This window comes from Melospiza melodia, chromosome Z (genome assembly GCF_035770615.1).
Source record: "Melospiza melodia melodia isolate bMelMel2 chromosome Z, bMelMel2.pri, whole genome shotgun sequence".
NCBI classification, from domain to species: Eukaryota; Metazoa; Chordata; class Aves; order Passeriformes; family Passerellidae; genus Melospiza; species Melospiza melodia.
In genome coordinates, this window is record NC_086226.1 from 1,041,583 (window position 1) to 1,060,713 (window position 19,131).

At 40.0% G+C, this 19,131-nt stretch overlaps 1 protein-coding gene across 5 annotated transcripts in view; it reads left to right on the forward strand.

The window, feature by feature from the left end:
* DYM (dymeclin) overlaps positions 1 to 19,131 on the forward strand; it is a 209,830-nt gene that overhangs the window by 84,444 nt on the left and 106,255 nt on the right. For all 5 annotated transcript variants that reach the window (XM_063179768.1, XM_063179771.1, XM_063179770.1 and 2 more), the window contains 3 exons: positions 2,996 to 3,121; positions 10,497 to 10,610; positions 11,866 to 11,960. In XM_063179768.1, the coding sequence (XP_063035838.1) occupies positions 2,996 to 3,121; positions 10,497 to 10,610; positions 11,866 to 11,960 (335 nt within the window). The remainder of the gene's footprint in view (positions 1 to 2,995; positions 3,122 to 10,496; positions 10,611 to 11,865; positions 11,961 to 19,131) is intronic.

The window sequence follows — 19,131 nt, forward strand, 5'->3', positions numbered from 1 at the left end:
TGTTGAGTACTAAAGACAATCTATTTTTAAACTTTACTGGGGAAACCAACCTTGGACTGGATATAGCACCTGCAATTTTCAGTCTCTGTTTTTACCTGCACTTGTTTTGGGGATTAAAAGTAACTTTTTAACGGTGGCTGTTTCTTGCCAGTTAAAAGCTGCTCCTGAGGGAGGAGAGTTAGTAGTGATGCAGTAGAGGTGGTGTGATGGCTGTGAGAAAAGGGTCAGCAATACAAAAGAAGTCGTGGCTCTCTTCTCAATATAAGGTTGGATAAAACCATTACGTAAGAAGATAGGTATAAAAGTTTTAATGTATGCATGCAGCACACAAGTATAGAAATGTATTTTGGTTGAAAGTCTAGATAAATTTTAATATATATAATTAAAATATTAACTGAGAGGATTCTTCTCTTTTGGAGGAATCTGTCTCTTCCAGAATCCTGCTGGACTCCTTCCAGGCATCTCTCAGGTTCTTTGAATTCTTTTAGAGACCTGAGACCCAGGTTTCAGACCCAGACTTCTTCAAGGAAACTACCTTAAAGTCTTCCTCTTTGAAGAAAACTGTCTCGTCCAGGTTCCACCAAAGACTCCTCTTCCCCAGAGTATTTAAAATTTTTAATTCTCATATGATTAGAATTTTAATTGAATCTTTATTGTAACTTTTTAATAGAAGTGGTTGCTTGTTAACTAGTTTTTGTTTTGAGAACAGTAATACTTGTCCTAAAGATGTGTGTGCACCTCAGCAATCAGTATACAAAGGAAGAAGTGTTGTAAGGAGAAAGGATTATGAAAAGTGTACAAATTTATTCTGGTTCCATCCAGAAATGGCACATAGGAGAGAATTAAGTTGCCATATGCCTCCCTGAGTTTTGTCCAGTGTGTAGATGGCACAGAGACTGAAAGAGGAGTGGAAAGGGAAATGTGGCCAAAGGAGTGGAGGTTTTGGAAGCAGCAGAGGGTTTTTTGGGGCAGGAGGACTGATTGCCATGGTCTGGAGTGCCAGACTACTCTTCAGTAGCAAGTGTGGAGCTTTAGTCACAGCACTTTGACATATTGGCTTGTAGGGGAATGGCTGCAATGTCTCAGTATCATGTATTTTTAAATGTAGTTTGTAGCCACACACTTGTAGGACTTGGAGCACTTGAGAACATGAATGGACTTTTTCAGTTACAATTAGTATTAATATGTGTAGACAGAGGGGATATTTTGAGCTATTCTGAAGGAGTATGTTTTGCCAGAGTGGTTTGTATGGTTTGACACAACCAGACTGAGTCACAATTATCTTTAAAGGTCCCTTCCAACTCAAACCATCCTGTGCTTCCATCTGGGATCTGTCTGGAAAACTAAGTTGTTCCAATGGTTACCTTCAGCAAGGCTTTTGTTGTTCTCACTGCAAAGTTGTAAATGCAATTCTTCATTAGTTTTATGTTGCTTCCAGCTCTATCCAGCTTATTTTAATAACTCTTGGACCTGGAAATGACAGAGCTTTTACAGTGCAAAGCTACATGCAAGTGTTGGAGATGGAAACAATTTGAATGGTGGACCAACACATGGTGTTTGTCTCTCTCTCTCTCCCCATCCAACAAAAAGGGCATTTTTTTTTTCTATGTGCTAATTAGAAGTTCTAGGAAAACCTTGTCTTTACTCAAGACTGATATTCAGAAAACACAAAGATAGTACTCTAGTTTCCAGTGGGGAGAGAGGTTTCTGAAGGATCCTTTGAAATGGCAAGGGAAGGATGTTTGTAACATGTAATTTTAAAAAAATATTTTATTTTAATATTGATTTAATATTAATAAAGATGTTACTGTAAGCATATTCTCCTTCAGCTTCTGTTGTCATCTTCTCTTGACCTTGACCAAAGCATGTGTCAAAAGGTTTTGTGGCCTGCAGTATTCAGAGCAATCTCATTTCATTCTAATAAAAACTGGTTTAGTATGTCCCAACTGCTTCGAGGATGGTTGACTGAAAGAGAACATTTTGGTAACTTCAGAGCCTTGTGAAGCACTTGGTGTCCTGGCTGCTCACCAGAATAGATTTCACATGATTCATCCAGCTGCCTTTGGCCTGTTTTGAAAAACAGCAAATTTTTAGGTGTCTAGAAGCTTCTTGGAACTGAGGGCTTTCTCCAGTTCCTTTTTCCAGGGCTTTTTTGTGATTTCGGCCTATTTCTTTAGCCCAGGGAAGCCACGTTGTACTGAGCCAGTAGAAAGCTAATTTTCATTTGGTAGAGAGACAATGTTTGCATCTGGATTAACTTTAGACTAGCATTCAGGTATGCTTGCTGTTGCAATGAAATCTCATTTTCATTATTATTGCAAGGCTTTGGCTTAAGCTGTTCATCCTGGTGGAAATGTTGCAAGACCTTGGGCTGAACTCTAATCATAATGATCAGTCAGTTCTCTTTGGCTGCATATCATCTACAATTGGAAAAACAGGCCTCTTCTAGTCTTAACCAAACCCAAACTGGGGTTTTTTTCCTGGTATTGTCTTTACACACCAAAATGGAGTTTACTTTCATGTTTCCAAATGCCTCTGTTCACCTCAGCTTTGATGTGCTTGGCTAGGTTTGATGAGGAAAGGCTTTTCAGAAGAGGCTTGTGGTAGCACAGATGGGTAGACACAACTGTTTGCCTGCTTGGACTGGTGAAAATCTTGTTCACCAATTCTCTTCTCCCTGTAGTGTAGAGAGGAGGACTGAAGCATTTGGAGGTTATGGTAACTGCAATGGCTGGGAATCTCATTTATTAGGGATTGAAATTCCATTTCTGACCACAAGAAAACACTTGTTTAGGCTCTCTTGTGAGACAGAATGAAGCAGATGGAAGGTGTTTGGACACTGTATGTCGCTGCTCAGGGATGGTTGTTTCCAGAGGGAGGAGTTGGTAAGAATTGTCAAGGGCAGGGCAATACATGGGACCTTTAGAGCCTCCTCTGTTTAGTGTCTGAGGTATTTGAAGACTAAACTGATACACCCATTTTTCCTTCCCTAAAGGTTCTGCCAATTCTTGAAATCCTGTATCACGTTGAAGAAAGGAATTCACACCATGTTTACATGGCCCTTATCATTTTGCTGATCCTCACAGAGGATGATGGCTTCAACCGATCCATTCATGAAGTGGTGAGTTGCTGTTTTGGTAAATAATCCTTCAACTCTAAAAATAATCTAAATATTTACTTCTAAGAAGATACAGGGGCAAATCTGTTCCCTCAGCAGAGGCTGTATGAGTTCATCCAAATTTGATGGCATACACATCTTTCTTTTGTAAGAAGAAGGAACCTGAAGACTGCTTTCAAAACTTTTTCCAAGTGAAATGAACAAACACACTGCCTCCTGTAGAGAAACTGCTGCAAATATCTCTTTCTCTGTCATTTTTGGTGTTCCCTGTTACAAATTAGCCTAGTAATGGCTGGGCAGGCTGCCTCAAAGGTGCTGAATGTTTGCCATGTAAGTGGAGGGCCTAGAAGAGGAAAAAAAACAGGAAACCTTTTTTATTTTTTATTTCTCTTGAAAAACTTTGCTTAACTAGTGTGATGCAGCCTTTAGCTGGAGTTGTATTTTCCATACTAAATGTTACTTCCTTACTTGGCACTTCTTTTTCTGTCTCTCTGTTACATTAATTTCTATTTTATGTTGTCAATATAGCAGGAGCCAAATTTTTACTAGCTTTGATGGACCTTGACCATCTGTGCAGGAGAATACCTTGGACAATTATGTCCTAGTTTCCCAGCTTCTAAAGCTATGATACTACATGAGATATTTGCACTGATTTAATTTAATTTTTTGACTGAGACACAGAAATTCTCTTCTGGGGAAATTATTATCTTTGTGAATTATTTGTGAAATTGTTGAAATGCAAAGTGCTGAAAGCAAGTTTCAAGGTTCCTAAACAGAACTCTCTCCCAGGTGAATTTCCAGACTTACAGTATTTTTTCTCTGAAATTCCATATTGTTTAGTATAGCTGGTGTGTAGAAAGCAGGAAGAGATGATTTTAATGCAGTTTCCTGGGAATACTTTTTTGGAAGCAGCTTTTAGGAGCACCTATAGTAACCATACAGATGACTGAAATATTTTCTTGAAACTTTTTCCTGCCTTCAACTTCGTGTGCCTTGAACCTGTACATGTGCACCAGAGGTGTATGTGTGATGTGTATTTTTAGGCTCTGTGTCACAGAGACATTTATCCTCTCTCATAAACTGGGTTTGTGTAGAGTTGGAATTCAGCAGGCAAGGTGTTATTCCTGCCTCAGTCTCTTCCCCTATCACTCTTTGTTCATTTTAGAGGCTTTACCCAATACACAAATTCAATAAGTCTTTCAATAAATTCCTTACTGGATGAGTAAAAGTGGAAGTTTTCTCTAAAATTCCTTAATGAGAATCCAGCTGTGGAATGAAAACATAAATCAAGTTTTCTTGTCTGGTTTATCCTGCCTCTCAGCTCACCCTGCCAACAGAGTTGTAGTGTTCGCTTGCAATGTGGATATTGGTTTACTACTTGTATCTTAATAAAAACACAAAACCCACCTTGTTCCTTTAACCCTGCACTGATCTTTTTTTCAGTTGTGACTTTGCTTCTGCCATTTTCTTCGCAGTTTTTTTGATTTTACTTCAGATGTTCAATAACTGCTTCTTTCCTCTGTGGTTGTGTTTTCCTGCCCCGTGGTGCCTGATTCCATTTGTTAATAGCGCTGTGAGTCCAGAGTTTTGCTGAATTTGGTTCTTAGGTGGATAATGAGAGGTGGCTGTGAGGTGCTGCAGGCCTGTGTATGTGAGCTTCTCCTACACATTCCTACAGATCCAAAGGAGGGAAATAAGTGTAAGGGGAAAAAAAGTTTCAAAGTCATACTTACAAATGCATTCTCCTCACCCATGTCTTTGAATTAATTAAATTGATGTTTTCAGGTATGAATGAGCAAGTTACTGCTCAAAAACTCTAGTATTGTGTGAAATTAGCCTCATGCTTGCTTAGATATCCACATCTCCTAAAGCCTAAGAGGGTATTATAGATCTGCAAAATGGTAGGAAAATCTGTGTAGGTTTTTCTGTAAAATGTAAGCATCTAGCATCAGTTTCATAAACCTCATTCATGCAAGTACATACCAGATTTTAGCAGTTACAGCAGAACTTTTTTATTCCCTCCATCACCTGGGTAAAAGATGAAGAAAAAAGAATGTACTGTATTTTAGATCAACCTGTTTTTCTCTCTGCTGTGTATGCTGTGTACTGTTCTTATAAGAGCCATGACTGTGCAGTTCATTTATAGGCTATTTTCCTTTGTGGCATTCAACCCACATTTATTTATTGATTTTTAGGATTAATTTTAGTGAGCAAAGTTTTATAAATCTGGTGATTATACCAACTGGTAAGGAGCTCAGGAAACCACAGAAACTCTTTTTGACTGCTGTAGGATGCTGAAGCATTTTTTATTTAAAATGAATGTGGTCTTAACTGCCTGGAAAATATGATCCAAATCATAGGTCCTGTCCCTGCAATTGGTTTAATGCAGTGGGGTCACTGTAACCACACAGAACTCAATTTCTTTCACTAATAATAACAATAATTATAATAGCAGAGTAAACAAGTAAATGTAAGAATTCCCCAGAGGGACAAGTATTGGTGATCTTTTGTCTCTGATTTATGAAATTCTAAATAAAATTACATCATACATCAAAATAACATCATAAGGTATTTTAATAACATCATAAGGTATTTTATGTAGCAGTAACCTTATTGTGCTACTGTAGCACTTTATGCTGTAGTAAATGGCGATACACTGTAAATCACGATTTAACTGTGTTTATTTTTAGTGTGTCAGAAAATATCTCATGAGTAAAGTTGTGGGAAACTGAGAATCTCACTGCTTGGTGTATGTAAAACTGAGCTCCTGCTCTTTGCATCCTTGCAGTTTGTGCTCCCTAAATTGGAACTATCCAAGAGCCTGGTATTCAAAAGAATAATCAATCATCAAAACATTTTAATTTATTTTAAAATTATTCTTGCAAGACCACCTCAGGGAGTAAGCCTTTTCTTTCTTTACCTTTTTAAGTGTTAACTTGCAAACCAATGAGATTGGTCAGTGGAGGCACTGGTTCCAGATAAAGGATTTTGAAATTTAAGGTATTTTCATGCTTCATGCCTCTAAAACCCAGAATGGATGGTGGTGGTTGCTGCTGTTGTTTTTGAAATAGCCATTTCAGCTCAGGTTGCTTTCCCCAGTGTAGAGGAGAGCTAACAGGTTCTGGTATGTAACTTTGTAACTGTGGATTAATATGTATTTTTTAAGAGTATATTTCAAGGACTAGTTATCTCAGTAACTACCTTTTTTTCCCCAGGCTGATATTTTCAGAGTTTCAAGGAAGGTTTCACTGAAGGTTTCTGGGGTGAGACTGGAGCATTAACATGTCTTTGTCCATGCTTTTAGCTGACAATGTGTTACTTAATGAGCCCTGGTAACTTCATGTTTTGCATTAGGAATCTGAAATTTGGCAGGTGGCCTTTGTGCCAGGGCTCTGCTGCTGATAATATGACTAAATGTGACCAAATTATCAGTCTCTGGGCACAGGGAGCAGTCTGTTTCCATCTGCGCAGCAGGGACGCAGCCGGAGGTGGCCTGACGTCTGTGGAAACTGAATATTCTCATTTTGCTGCTCCCAGAGCCATCTGGGCTGTGTGCATCCTCCTGTGCCCAGGGATCGTGTTATCAGCTGAGATAGGCAGGGACGAGCTGCAGCTTGTGCAAGTGCAGCTCCCAGCTCCCGTGGGACAGGACTGTGCTCCCAGGGACGTTTCTGCTGCTGCTTGGCAGGGCTTGAAACCACACAGAACCCTTTGGCTTGGAAAAGCCCTGCAAGGCCATCGAGTCCAAGCATTCCCCCAGCACTGCCAAGGCCACCAATGACTCAAGTCCCCAAATGCCACCTCCACGTCTTGAGGAAAATGTGTGAGAATGAGAGCCCTGATGTGACAGCAGTTGGGAGAAATTTGAAACAGGCTGGGACTGGCTGTGCATGGAACGTGGGATGAGTGCAGTAGAGGAGAGGGACAAGAGTTAAACAAGAAGTAGGTAAGATTTTGGGATGCTGAGAAGAGAGGTGAATAAAGAGGCAGGATAGGAGCAGTGACAAAAAACTGAGGAAGGTGAAGTCAGGCTTCTTTTTGATGAGAGACTGGGATGGGCAGGGTAGGACAAAGGAGAGTAGCTTCACCCTGACAGAAGACAGGATTAGATGGGATATTGGGAGGGAATTGCTGTCTGGGAGAGTGGGCAGGCCCTGGCCCAGGGTGCCCAGAGCAGCTGTGGCTGCCCCTGGATCCCTGGAAGTGTTCAAGGCCAGGATGGACAGGGCTTGGAGCACCCTGGGATAGTGGAAGGTGGGTTGAGCTGTAAAGTCCTTTCTAACACAAACCATTCCATGGTTCTGTGATGATAAGATGTGGGTAGGGGGAGTGGAAGCAGGTAAAAGAAAGAGCTGAGAAGGAATGGGGTCTGGGAGGGCGAGGAGGCAGGAATATGCTACAGAGAGGGACAACAGGAAGGGTGATGGCTTCTATATACAACAGAGATCCATGGTGGATGAGAACGATGTGTCTGGAGATCTTTGAGGGCCCAAGGTACTACTTGAGACTACTTAACTTGTCCCAGTCCCCTTCCTCTTATCCCATTGGGGCACCATGTGGGAGAGAGCGCACGATGGAATCTGCTCTCAGTTCCAGCATAGAGTGAATCATGAACTTCCACTGTGGTTGGTGAAGTGCAGGGATGTGCCCCACAAAATAGCAACAAACAGGGTGGGAGGAAGCATAAGGATTATTTATTTGTGGGAGGAGGTCGCTTTGCTATTTCACTCATAAATCAGAGACTAGAAAAACTAACTTACTAGAAATTTAATAAGTTAAGTTGATGATTTTTTGGCCAGAATAAGTGTATTTTGTCTAAGAGGGAAAAAAACCCCAAACCTAAACTCTTGGGTATCATTTCAGAGCAGATTGAGTGAAATTAGTTATTCAATAATCATCAGGAAATACATCCCTTTATGTACTATTGGTTTCAATTTACATTGTGTGTCATGTCAAAGCAAATATTTTTTAATTTTTTTTAATGTATTAAAAAATACATTGCTGTATTTTTTAAAAGGTCTGTTACATTTTCAATAAGCATTTAAAGTCAGGAAATTAAATGTGCAACCACAACTTATCCCTGCTATATTTATGTATTACTGAGAGTAACCATTATTTAATGATCATATACTGTATTCTTCATATAACAATATGTTTTTCGTTTGGAAGGTTTCAATGCTGAGCTTCAGATATTTGAGCTTGAGATATTTGCTTGAGATACTTGTCAAAGTGGTTAATTTATTTCTTTATATAAAATCTTCTCTTGAGAACAGGTATATTCACATAGTCATAAATAAGCTGTTATTAAGAAATTATAATTAAGGCAACCAGGATGGATGTCTACACTTACGTTAGCATTTTGCATTTGTGAGGTAACCCATGAACTTGCTGTATCTTACCATATGTTTATTCTTAGCAGCCTTGGGATGATCAAGTTCTCCACTAGCAGAGTATCTTCTTGCAGTTCGTACGTGCGAGTCATTAATTACTTACACTAACAGCTTTTAGAATTTTCAACTGCCTTTTTTTGTGAAAATATTTTGCTTTGTCTTTCAGGCATTTCCTGTAAATCATCAATGTTGTTCATCCCAACTAGTTGTCCTTGTTTACTGAAACTCCTTGGATGACTTGTTTTCATTTATACCATCATCACTTTGTTTTAAAATAATATTAGTAACTTGCTATAACCAGAAATTATATTGGTTTCCGCATCCACTCATCACCTGCTATTTGTGGAAACCTTTCTTGTAGTGATTTCATGTTTCCTATTTGTTCCTCAGCCTTGACCATTCTCTCCTTAAATACCTCTCAAGTCTTTCCGTCTTCCCCTTATTCTGGTTTTTTGATCCTTTTAGCAAAAGGTGTTTACTACACCTCAGCCTGTACCTGGGGATGTTTTGTCACCCTTGCCATAAAATAGTGTTTTCCCCATCTGTTGGTTACAGTCACTGGCTTCATTTTAGCTTCCTTGTGGGAAATAGGAAGGTGCTGACAAAGATCCAGGTACTGGGCAGCATGTGAAAATGGAGATGCTTTTAAAAAAATATTTTTAAATTTATTTCAAAGATCTCAATTTTTATTTTGTCTCTTCATATATAATAAAAAAATATTTTTATATCTCAAACTTTAGGCTTACCAATAAACATGAATCATAGTAAGAATGCTGTTTCAAATGTCTCTTGTACTGTGAAAGAGCTTCCAGAGGTACAGACTCACAGAATGGTTTGGCTTGGAAGAGACCTTAAAGTTCATCTCAGGGTTCCACCCCCTGCCATGGGCAGGGACACATTCCTCTATCCCAAGGTGCTCCAAGCCCCATCCAGCCTGGCCTGGGGCACTGCCAGGGATCCAGGGGCAGCCACAGCTGCTCTGGGCACCCTGGGCCAGGGCCTGCCCACCCTCCCAGCCAGCAATTCCTAATTCCCAATGTGCCAGAATCTGTGCCTGCCCTCTGGCAGTGGGAGCCATTCCCTGTATCCTGTCTCCAATCCCTCTGCAGCTCTCCTGCAGTTTCTCTTCTCTTTCTGAAGTTACACAGGGCAATAGCTTTGTGTGCAGTAGTCCTTGTTAAACATATTTATGTTTTGACCGGGAATAACCCTGAATTTATAGAGGATCTTTTCCATGTTTTTAGGACAGATCCTGTTGAGTCATTTTTACCAGTCCTTCAAGGCAGGGTGTTGGGTACATGTGTTTCCTCCATGTAGGTTGGCTGGCTACAAGGAAAGAGTGGATTGATTCTCCTTCTGCAGTAAACTTGGAAATGGTGATTAACTTCACCCACCCTGATAGTGGAGGGCAGTGAAAAACATGAAGATCTTAATCTAGCTGATGACTTTCTCATAGTCTTAGGGGAAGAGACTTCATACTTTTCAAGGGAAATGCCACACTGTTGATCTGCCCCCGACATTCAGTGTGTGTGCTCTTGCCCATCAGTCAGAGCTCCTGTGTGCTGCCTCTTGCCCAGCCAGTGATGAGGGAAAATGGCAAGGCTTTGGCAGAATTATTCAGGTGTCTTGGGTGTAAATGGAGACTTCATAAAGTGTCAAGGGTAAAGATGAGTATATAAGTGTGGTGACACAGGGCATAGAAATTAGCAAATGCCAAATGTAATCATCTTTCTACACTTGCTGTATTTCCATATGACTTAAAGTTGATGAGGTCTACTAGGTGATAATGCTGCAGAGGTCTGACTTTTTTTTGTTGTTGTTGTTAATTTTGTTCTAATTATGCTTTGGAGTACAAAAATTAAGTAACATTTGAGACTGGAAACAAATTTTTGTGTCTTAAGGAATTTAAGACTCCAGACAGTTTCCTATCTTCTTATTCAGACCTAGGTGCTGAAGAGCCTTTTTCTTTTAATTTTTTCTCTTTGCAGATACTGAAAAACATTACTTGGTACGCTGAGCGTGTCCTAACAGAGATCTCACTTGGGAGTCTTCTGATACTGGTTGTGATAAGAACCATCCAGTACAACATGACACGGACAAGGGTAAGAGTTGTGTTGAGCACTTGTGAATTCCTAACCTCAGCAGCTTGAATTCGATTTCAAACAGTGGGTGGGATTTTATTAATTCTATTGCATCCAGTTGTCATCTGGTTTTGCAGAAAGGAAGAAAATAGATCAGCTGTGTTAACTAAGTGTTTGTGAACTTGAAACACAATTTCTGTGTTGTCTTCCAGTTCATTGAGAATGGTTCTCTAAAGACCTTCATTCAGGCATCAAGCCCATCTTCAGTTGAGAAGAAAGAGTTCTTTAGTTTCAGGAGAAGAAGTGATTCCTTATAGGCTGTTTACCTCTCTGAATGACTTAAAAGTAGGAATTTCAGGTCTATTTATTGTTAGTTTTTTAGGAAGTGTGTCAGGGACTAGGCCTGAAGACCTCTGAGCTCTGGCAAAGCAAAACTGCTTTAATTTCAGAGCCTTATAGCCTAGATTGATTTTGTGCATTTTTTCAATGCACAACAGGTTTTTTATCTTTTTTTGCAAATGCAAACATAGTATCATGCATTTCTGAATATTTTCAACAATCCAAGGCACAGAATTTATTACATAAAACCTTTAATACATTTTAACTGCAAAAATTAAGGATGTTACTTATATGATAAAAAGAATTGGAAGGAATAATAACAAATTTGGCATATATTTGGAATGTTTAGAATCTGTTTCTTTATGTAAATGAATATTTTAGACTTGAATAGGGAAATAAATCCCCTTTGGATTGGATAAGCAGACAAGTTTCATTCTGTGAGAACCCTTGACTTTGAAAGGGCATCAGATAAATGCTTATCTGGCCAAATGGTTTCAGGGATGCTGAAATGGGGACCAGTGCTCTGAAGTAAGGTATGATTGTCCCTTACTTCAAAGTTGTGAAGTAGGAAGTTTTAGGATAAGACTACAAAAAGGAGAGAGAGAAAGGTAAAGAGGAAGAAAATGCCTGTGTGTATCTATCTGTTACAGCTGTGGTGCAACTGTAAATGAACATTGAAAGACAAATGCAAACATACCTATACATATATGTATGTATACACTCTGAAATTTGTATGGAATCACTCTTTTATAAGCCTGATATTTTAAGAAAGCATATTCAAACCTCACCGAGTATATACACTTTGCATTTCTTCCTGTACTTTAAAAACAACATACATTACTCAGTCTTTTGAATTACTCCTGCCAGAGGTGTCAATGCATATCCAACCAACAGTTTGATGTGTTGGTTTTTTTATCTTTCCTCTTCTTTCTGACAGGACAAATACCTTCACACAAATTGTCTGGCAGCCTTAGCAAATATGTCGGCACAGTTCCGCTCGCTTCATCAGTATGCTGCTCAGAGGATCATCAGGTAAATATAAAAACCCTGCTGGAAAAATCATCTCTGCTGAAACTCTGGAGTAGAGAAGCTTGAATTTTGTATGCCTTAGTAGTACAGAAACATTAATTTTATATGCCTTTGTAGATACCAATGAACTAAACAGCAGAAATGATAACTGAGTAACTAAATAATCCCAGAGTAAGTCTTAATATCTTTATATTTGAACCTGCTCTGAATGGACAGTAAAAATACTAGTTTCTCTGTCTGAGAAACTTCTGCCTTTTGATCCTCTTAACAGAACAGCTCAATATTTGCCTTCAAAACAGAAGGTTTTCAGGGGTTTATTTTAATTGCAAATTCAGTCATGTAGTCAGTTATTATAAAAATTCACTGAGTGGTGGTTCTCAAGTGCTATACAACATGGATTCTCTATTTATTTTTCCCTGCATATTTGGCAAAAGGTTATTTTTAAAATCAGACATAATTAAATGATCATTTTGTGACAATACCCTGAAAATATGGGCAATAAAGCCTACGTCTATGTTTTCCAAATGATTAAGTTTATTATCCTGTATAGTAGTCAATAGTCAGTATCTGCTCTGGTTGTAAAACAAGGCCGGAACTTTGAAGAAGCAGATATTGAAGTTGGTCCTTCTTATTGTGTTTCTGTGCTGCAGAGCACATTGTAAAGGCAGGTAACCCTGTGCCAGGCATCCCTCTCATCTTGGCAGCCAGCCCTGCTCCACGCTCCAAGGGAAACTAGGAAGGTCCTTTTTTATGTGATCTGGAATAAATTGTTACAGGGCTTGTCAGGTACAGACTGCGTGCCAAAAATAATAATTGTGTACCTGTACACTTTGTCAAGGACTGGGTTAACATGACATACAGCTTGTTCTTAAGGATTTAATTCTCTCCAAGACACTTCTCCTTTGAAAATGGTTGGTGGTATAAGGAGGACAGGTTACCAATGAATGCATTGTGTTGGTGCCTTTCACCTGCCTTACACTTGCCCTCTTTTCATACCCTTGGCAGAAGTAAAGAGGGTTCAGAGTTTGAAATGGAGCTATTTTCTCCTTACTTGCCACAGACATTGTCTTAAATATTTGCTGTGCTCATTTCTCAAATCATAGACTTGAAGTCTGAATTTTCCAAGCCTTTTAAATGTTCTGAAATCAGAGATCCTGGTGTGGTGTGAGATACAATTCTCTGACTCTCAAAAACTTGGTCTGGTTCTTACTGTGATACTTCATTTGCCACTTCAGAGCTTGGTCCTAGAATCCTGGGTTCTGATTTTGTTCTGTTTTATTCTATGGCTGTTTCTGCAGCCCAAAGTGAGATGTGTCCTTCTGAGTATATTAGGGGCAGGAAGCAGTTACTTGCTAGTCTCAAGACCCAAGAATTTCACTTTCACTCATTTCATGCAGCTTTTTATTAGGATCCTCTAATGTTTGAGAGCCTTACTTCTAATGTCTCTCAACCTGAATAGTTACAACATAACTTTAACAATGCTGCTTGATTTTTAGCTGTGATATTCTTATTGGAAGCAGACAAGACTTATTCTGCTGCTTGATGCTGATGAATGCAGAAAGAAGGCAAGGGGGTGAATGGCAGAAAATAGGGAAAGGAGATTCTGTCAGAGTGGAAGATCATTGAGTCCAGCTGTTGTAGTTCCCATCCCTGGAGGTGTTTAGAAGCCATGAGGCACTTGGGGACATGGGTCAGTGGTGGCCTTGGGCCGTGCTGGGGGAATGGTTGGACTTAATGGTCATCAAGAGCTTTTCCAACCTAAATGGTTCTATAGTTCTATTCTGTGATTCTGTAAATTAGTCTGAGATGTCAGTGCATTTGGAGAATTTTAGACATGTTATTCTGGTAGGACAGCAGGGAGAAGGATGCTGGCTATCCCGCCATTGGGTGCTGGCAGAGTTGGAGCTGTATTGTTCTGCCTGGAAGTAATGTAAGGGTTAGTAGAGAAAATGGTCATACTCTTCAGCTGAAGAAGCAAACCAAAGGTAATAAGATCTCTATTATGTATACTATGACATTCTTAAATAGTCCAAAGGCATTCCATGCTGTTGGTTTTAAGCTTCTGTCTTATTGTAGCCGGGCACTCATATTATTATAAGTGGAAATTGTAATGAAGGAGGTGACTTTAGATTTGAAACAGAACCAGCAAAAACAAGAGGAGTATTAGGGAAAGAGGATATTATTCTGGAATTAGAAAACTGTACATCTGGACAGTAGGGAAAAATGACCACCAAGGCTGGAATTTAATTTGTCGCTGTGATCATGATTGCTTGTAAATCAAAAGACACGACTTTACAACAGATTTTAATACATTTTTAAAGTGTCCTGTGGGAGTAGGACATGAGCAGGCTGGAAGGAAGAGCCAGTTCCAGGAGCAGCCTGTCTCCTGTTAGACTTTACTGCATTTTCTTCTCAGAAACTTTACAGCCTTGGGCTCCTTGGCAGGTTTAATCACGATGGAGGGAGTATTTTGAGCTGATTTCCTCTCAAAATACACTAGATTTGCTATGAAGTTTAAGTTACCAAGAAAAGCAGTAAAAATACATGTACTTCTTAAGGGGCTGGTATTTAAATCGTATATGGTTCTTCCTTTTTCTGCCTTCAGAAGTCTGTTATCCACAATTAGTAAATTTTGCCAGCAGTGATGGACCCAGCTTTGTTTCAGGATGACAAAGCAGAATATATATATATGTTTATGCTCCTATTCTGCTTCACCGTCAGAGTACAAGCATCTTAATCAGAAAGCGTTTTCTGTGAAGGAAAAACAAAATAGTATTTATATAACATGAAGTATTTCAGGGTATAGGTTTCTAAATTAAGTAGCTCTGAAACACTTAAAATCTGCTTAGCCATACAACTGAATAGACAGTAATAATTTAAACCTCACCAGATGCTCTAATGACTCCTTCCTTAATGTGAGAATTAATTCCATTTCCACACAGGCTTTTTCCTAATCCTATTCTGAGCAGAGACAGCCAATTGTTTTAAATTCTGAAGACTATTTTCTGTGAAAGAATGAGCTGGGAATATTCATGTTGTGCACTTAAGAGCTCAGTAAAATACAACTTCATAATGTTGGGTAATTTGTATCACGTTTCAGCAAAGCATGAAAATTGTCTGATTTGTATAAATCTATCACAAGCAGCTGCTGGAAGTTAAAAATAGAAGTAATAGATGTTTCCTAGTAAGATCCAGGGTTCTCTTAGTGTTGGATGTCCTCTGTTGTAGATTGCCCTGACCTTGAAATCCTTGCCTTCTCTGATCCCTGTATGGGCCATTCACTGAGGAGTTGGACTCTTAAGGTCCTTGTGGGTCCCTTCTAGCTCAGAATATTCTGAGATTCTCTATGTACTGCTACCATGGGTTTGTATTTAATTACTCAGAGCTTTTTTATCAGCAGATTGCTGAGGGTGGTACTGCACTGCACTGTGGAGTCCTGCTGTTTGTATTATCTTAAAGTTATATTTAAATGTACCTGCATAGTAGAGCGAGTATTCAGTTTGTCACTCAGCACTGCAAGTCAGTTTGCATTGATTCCTTTAACCTATTTGGCAACAGGTTTCATTCATGATATCTGGCTTTTCTGCAGCTTGCCTGACTGCTGTAGTATATGTAACACTTGGAGGGTCTTCCGCAGATCAGCTGTGTTCTGGCATCTCCTGTCCATGTCATTCTAATAAAATTAGTGACAAGAAAAGGGCTGATCACTTCAGGCAAATGCTTTTCCTGCAGCTTCATGCTTTGGAATGTTTCTGTTTCCTAAGCAGGCATATGCCACTAGAGGTTGCCATGCACCTCACTAATTAGACGTGGACTTTTAACATCAAATGATTTCATGGGGTTAGAAACACCATCCAGTTTTCCATTTGTTCTACATAACCACCGCAGCTGCTCATGTGCAGGGCTATGTGAGACATTAAGAATTCTGTTGTTGCACTGGTGTTGATTTCTTTGGTAGTCACAGAGGTTTCAGTGAGATTCAGGGAATGACATGAGGAGAGAGGTTTGTGTAAATTCTCTTGATGCTGGTAGGAGTCAAATGGAATTAGAGAAGAATGTGTGCTTTAAGGGGTACAGATCAGAGACGTGTGTAACTTGTGCATGCTGTGGGATGCAGTAGGTTGTGCTTGAGTGTCATCACAGCCCTGCTGTACCTGCTTGGAGAGCAAAGTTGGAAGCCTGTGTACCAGCTGTAAACACTGTTTAAAAAAAAATAAGTTGTGAGGGATGTCCTTAAACATCAATGCTTGTAAAGGCTGACTGCATTGCTGTTGTTCCTCAAATCCGAGAGGAGGATGAAGCCCTGAATGCCCTTTTTACTCTTCAGTAAAAAAAAAGTCTTCATCTTTTTGTAGGGTTGATTGTGTTTCTTAAGCTACTGTGAAAATTGCTACCCTTGATGATACATACTGCTGTATTTGAGAAGTTTCAGCTCCCCAACCAAACCATTTATTTGCTTTATGGTTTTCTATGTTAGTAATTTAATTTCTTTGGTATGGTTTCCTCTTACAGAAGTCTGATGGGATTTTCCTGAACAAAAATGTTTATGACTGTTGTTTAGGAAAAAGAGTACAGGATGTTACTTTAAACAGTGCTTTTAAAGCCCTGCTTATGCTGAACTGAAAATTGTCTTTAAGCTGTAATGTGTGAGTTTCTAGAGGAACAATGAATTGCTACTGCAACTTATTTCATACGATCCCAGAATAGTTTCAGTGGGAATGGACCCTAAAGCCTATCTCATTCCACCTTCCATTCCATGGACAGGGACACCTTCCACTAGACTGGGTTGCTCGAAACCCTGTCCAATGTTTTCCTTAAAGTAACTGTAAATAAAATTTTTCCTCATACCTAATACAACCCTGCCCTCTGGCAGTGGGAGCCATTGCCTGGGTGCTGTCCCTGCCTGCCTTGTCCCCAGGGGCTGTGCAGCTCTCCTGGAGCCCCTGGAGGCCCTGGCAGGGGCTCTGAGGTGTCCCTGGAGCTTCTCTGGTGCAGCTGAGCAGCCCCAGCTGTGCCAGGCTGGCTCCAGAGCAGAGGGGCTCCAGCCCTGGCAGCAGCTCCGTGGCCTCCTCTGCACTGGCTGCAGCAGCTCCAGCTCCTTGTGCTGCTGGAGCCGGGGCTGGGGCAGCTCTGCAGGTGGGCTCTCACCTGAGCCCAGGGGCACAGGGGCAGGATCCCCCTGCCCTGCTGCCCACGCTGGGGATCAGCCCAGGGCAGGGGGTTCAGCCTGGGGCAGGCCCAGCTCTCACCCACAGCACCCCCAGCTCCTTCTCCCAGGGCTGCTCTTCATCCATTCTTTGCTCAGAAAAATTTGTATGAATCACTGTGTTTCAACAAAGAAAAAAAATACTTATAGAGGAGCAAGACCTGTGTGATCTGACCCATGTATTAGAGGCCACATTGAACTGAAACATCTGAAATTGTTAGTGTGTGTGTGTGATGAAATTAAAATTTGCCAATTGCTTAATATCATTTAGTAGTGCCAATAATGAGATGTAATTGCTGGCTCAAAATTCTCTAGGCTGCTCACATAGGAAGATAAACAAATTTGTCTCCCACACAACTTTAGACTCTGAGCTTTCTGGTTTTCCTGCCTTTTTTTCTTTGATGTCCACAGTGCTTTTGGGATGCTCTTTAGCAGAGAGCTTCCTCTACGATTGGAGAATAGTAATGGGATAGTTGGAGCAGAGAACTACTGAGATGGAGTTCATAAAATCAAAGGTGCATCTTAAGGGGAAAAACTTGGAAGCATAATCCAGGTTGCTGCATTAATGCTTCAAACTTGTGTGCTTTCTAATTTATTCTCATTTGGAAATGTGGGTATAGAACAGAAGTGTTTTTTCTCATACAGGAGTTGTGATTTTTAAATTATAAGATTTGAGCTAAGTTGGCATTTTAGACTTCAACTGAGATATCTAAATTGAGCAAATAGAATTAGGTGAATAGAGTATGCAGTAATTTTATTAAGCTCGTAGTTCTGGCATCTTTCTTACAGCAGGAAAATGAATGGGGTTAAATTAGAGCAGTTTTTCAGATTAAAAACTTCCTAGAATTGTTCCAGATTTGGGAGTTGAAGTCCTTTGACACTAGGAAACCTTATTTTGAAAGGCTCTTTAATTCCAGGAATGTCAGCTTTCAGTAATCAAAAAGCAAGATAATGCTAGTAAGATGTTCAGTGACTGATTTATAACCTATACATTTATTAACACACAACATGAAAGCTGATTCCACCCTCCTCCATTCCTTCTCCGTTGGTACTGTTGGAGCGTGGGGTTTATGTTGCTTAGAGCTGCACAGCTCTGGGGATGGTTTGAAACACACAGATTTGTATCACACCATGGACACCAGGAGCCTGGGCTTGGCTAGGCTGTAATGGTACTGTAGGAATGATCAGTAGGCAAGGGTTTTACAACCTGGGTTCAAATCTTCATCTCTTAATTGGGCCATTAAATTAAATCTCAGTTTACTGATCTCTTAATCATACCAGGGAAGTGTTCACAATGGCAGCCCCTAGAGAAAAGAGGCTGCTCCTGCTCCCATGGCAGCAGACATTGAGAGACTTCACAGGTTAAATTATAACATAATAAACGATGAAGCTGCGTGGAATTAGTGCCCTGTGGCCAGAGCTTTTAAACACTGAACCCTCTAAGCATCAGCTTTGTACTGCTCAATAGTGAACCCTCTGAGCATCAGCTTTCCCATTCTTTTTTTAATCAAAAGAATAGAAGAAAGGAAGGAATTGAGGGTAATGAACAGTTTCACTAAAGCAGTGAAATCTGCCTCTGCAAATAACGTGAGGGGAATAGTCAAAAATCCCTGGTTTCTGATAGTGAAACTCAAGTACCTCCAGTCTGAGCTGTTCAAGAATAAAAGATAACTTTTGTCTTCTTTTGAATCACATATAAGTTGTGCTAGAAAGAAATTATTTCAATGATAGTTATCACAATAGTATGACTATTTGCTAGATTTTCTAAATGTGATTTTTAACCTCAGGCTTATTTTAATTTCACTGTCAGTGCAGGAAGCCCCACAGCCCTACTCTCCAATTCCATGCTTTAGGGGAACCTGCTGATAAAAAAGGTGGCTTTTAGTAATTCCTATCCCTGATTATTTCCATGCAGACCTCATATCACTGAGGTGAACAGGCAAAGAGCATTTCTGTGAATATAGCCTC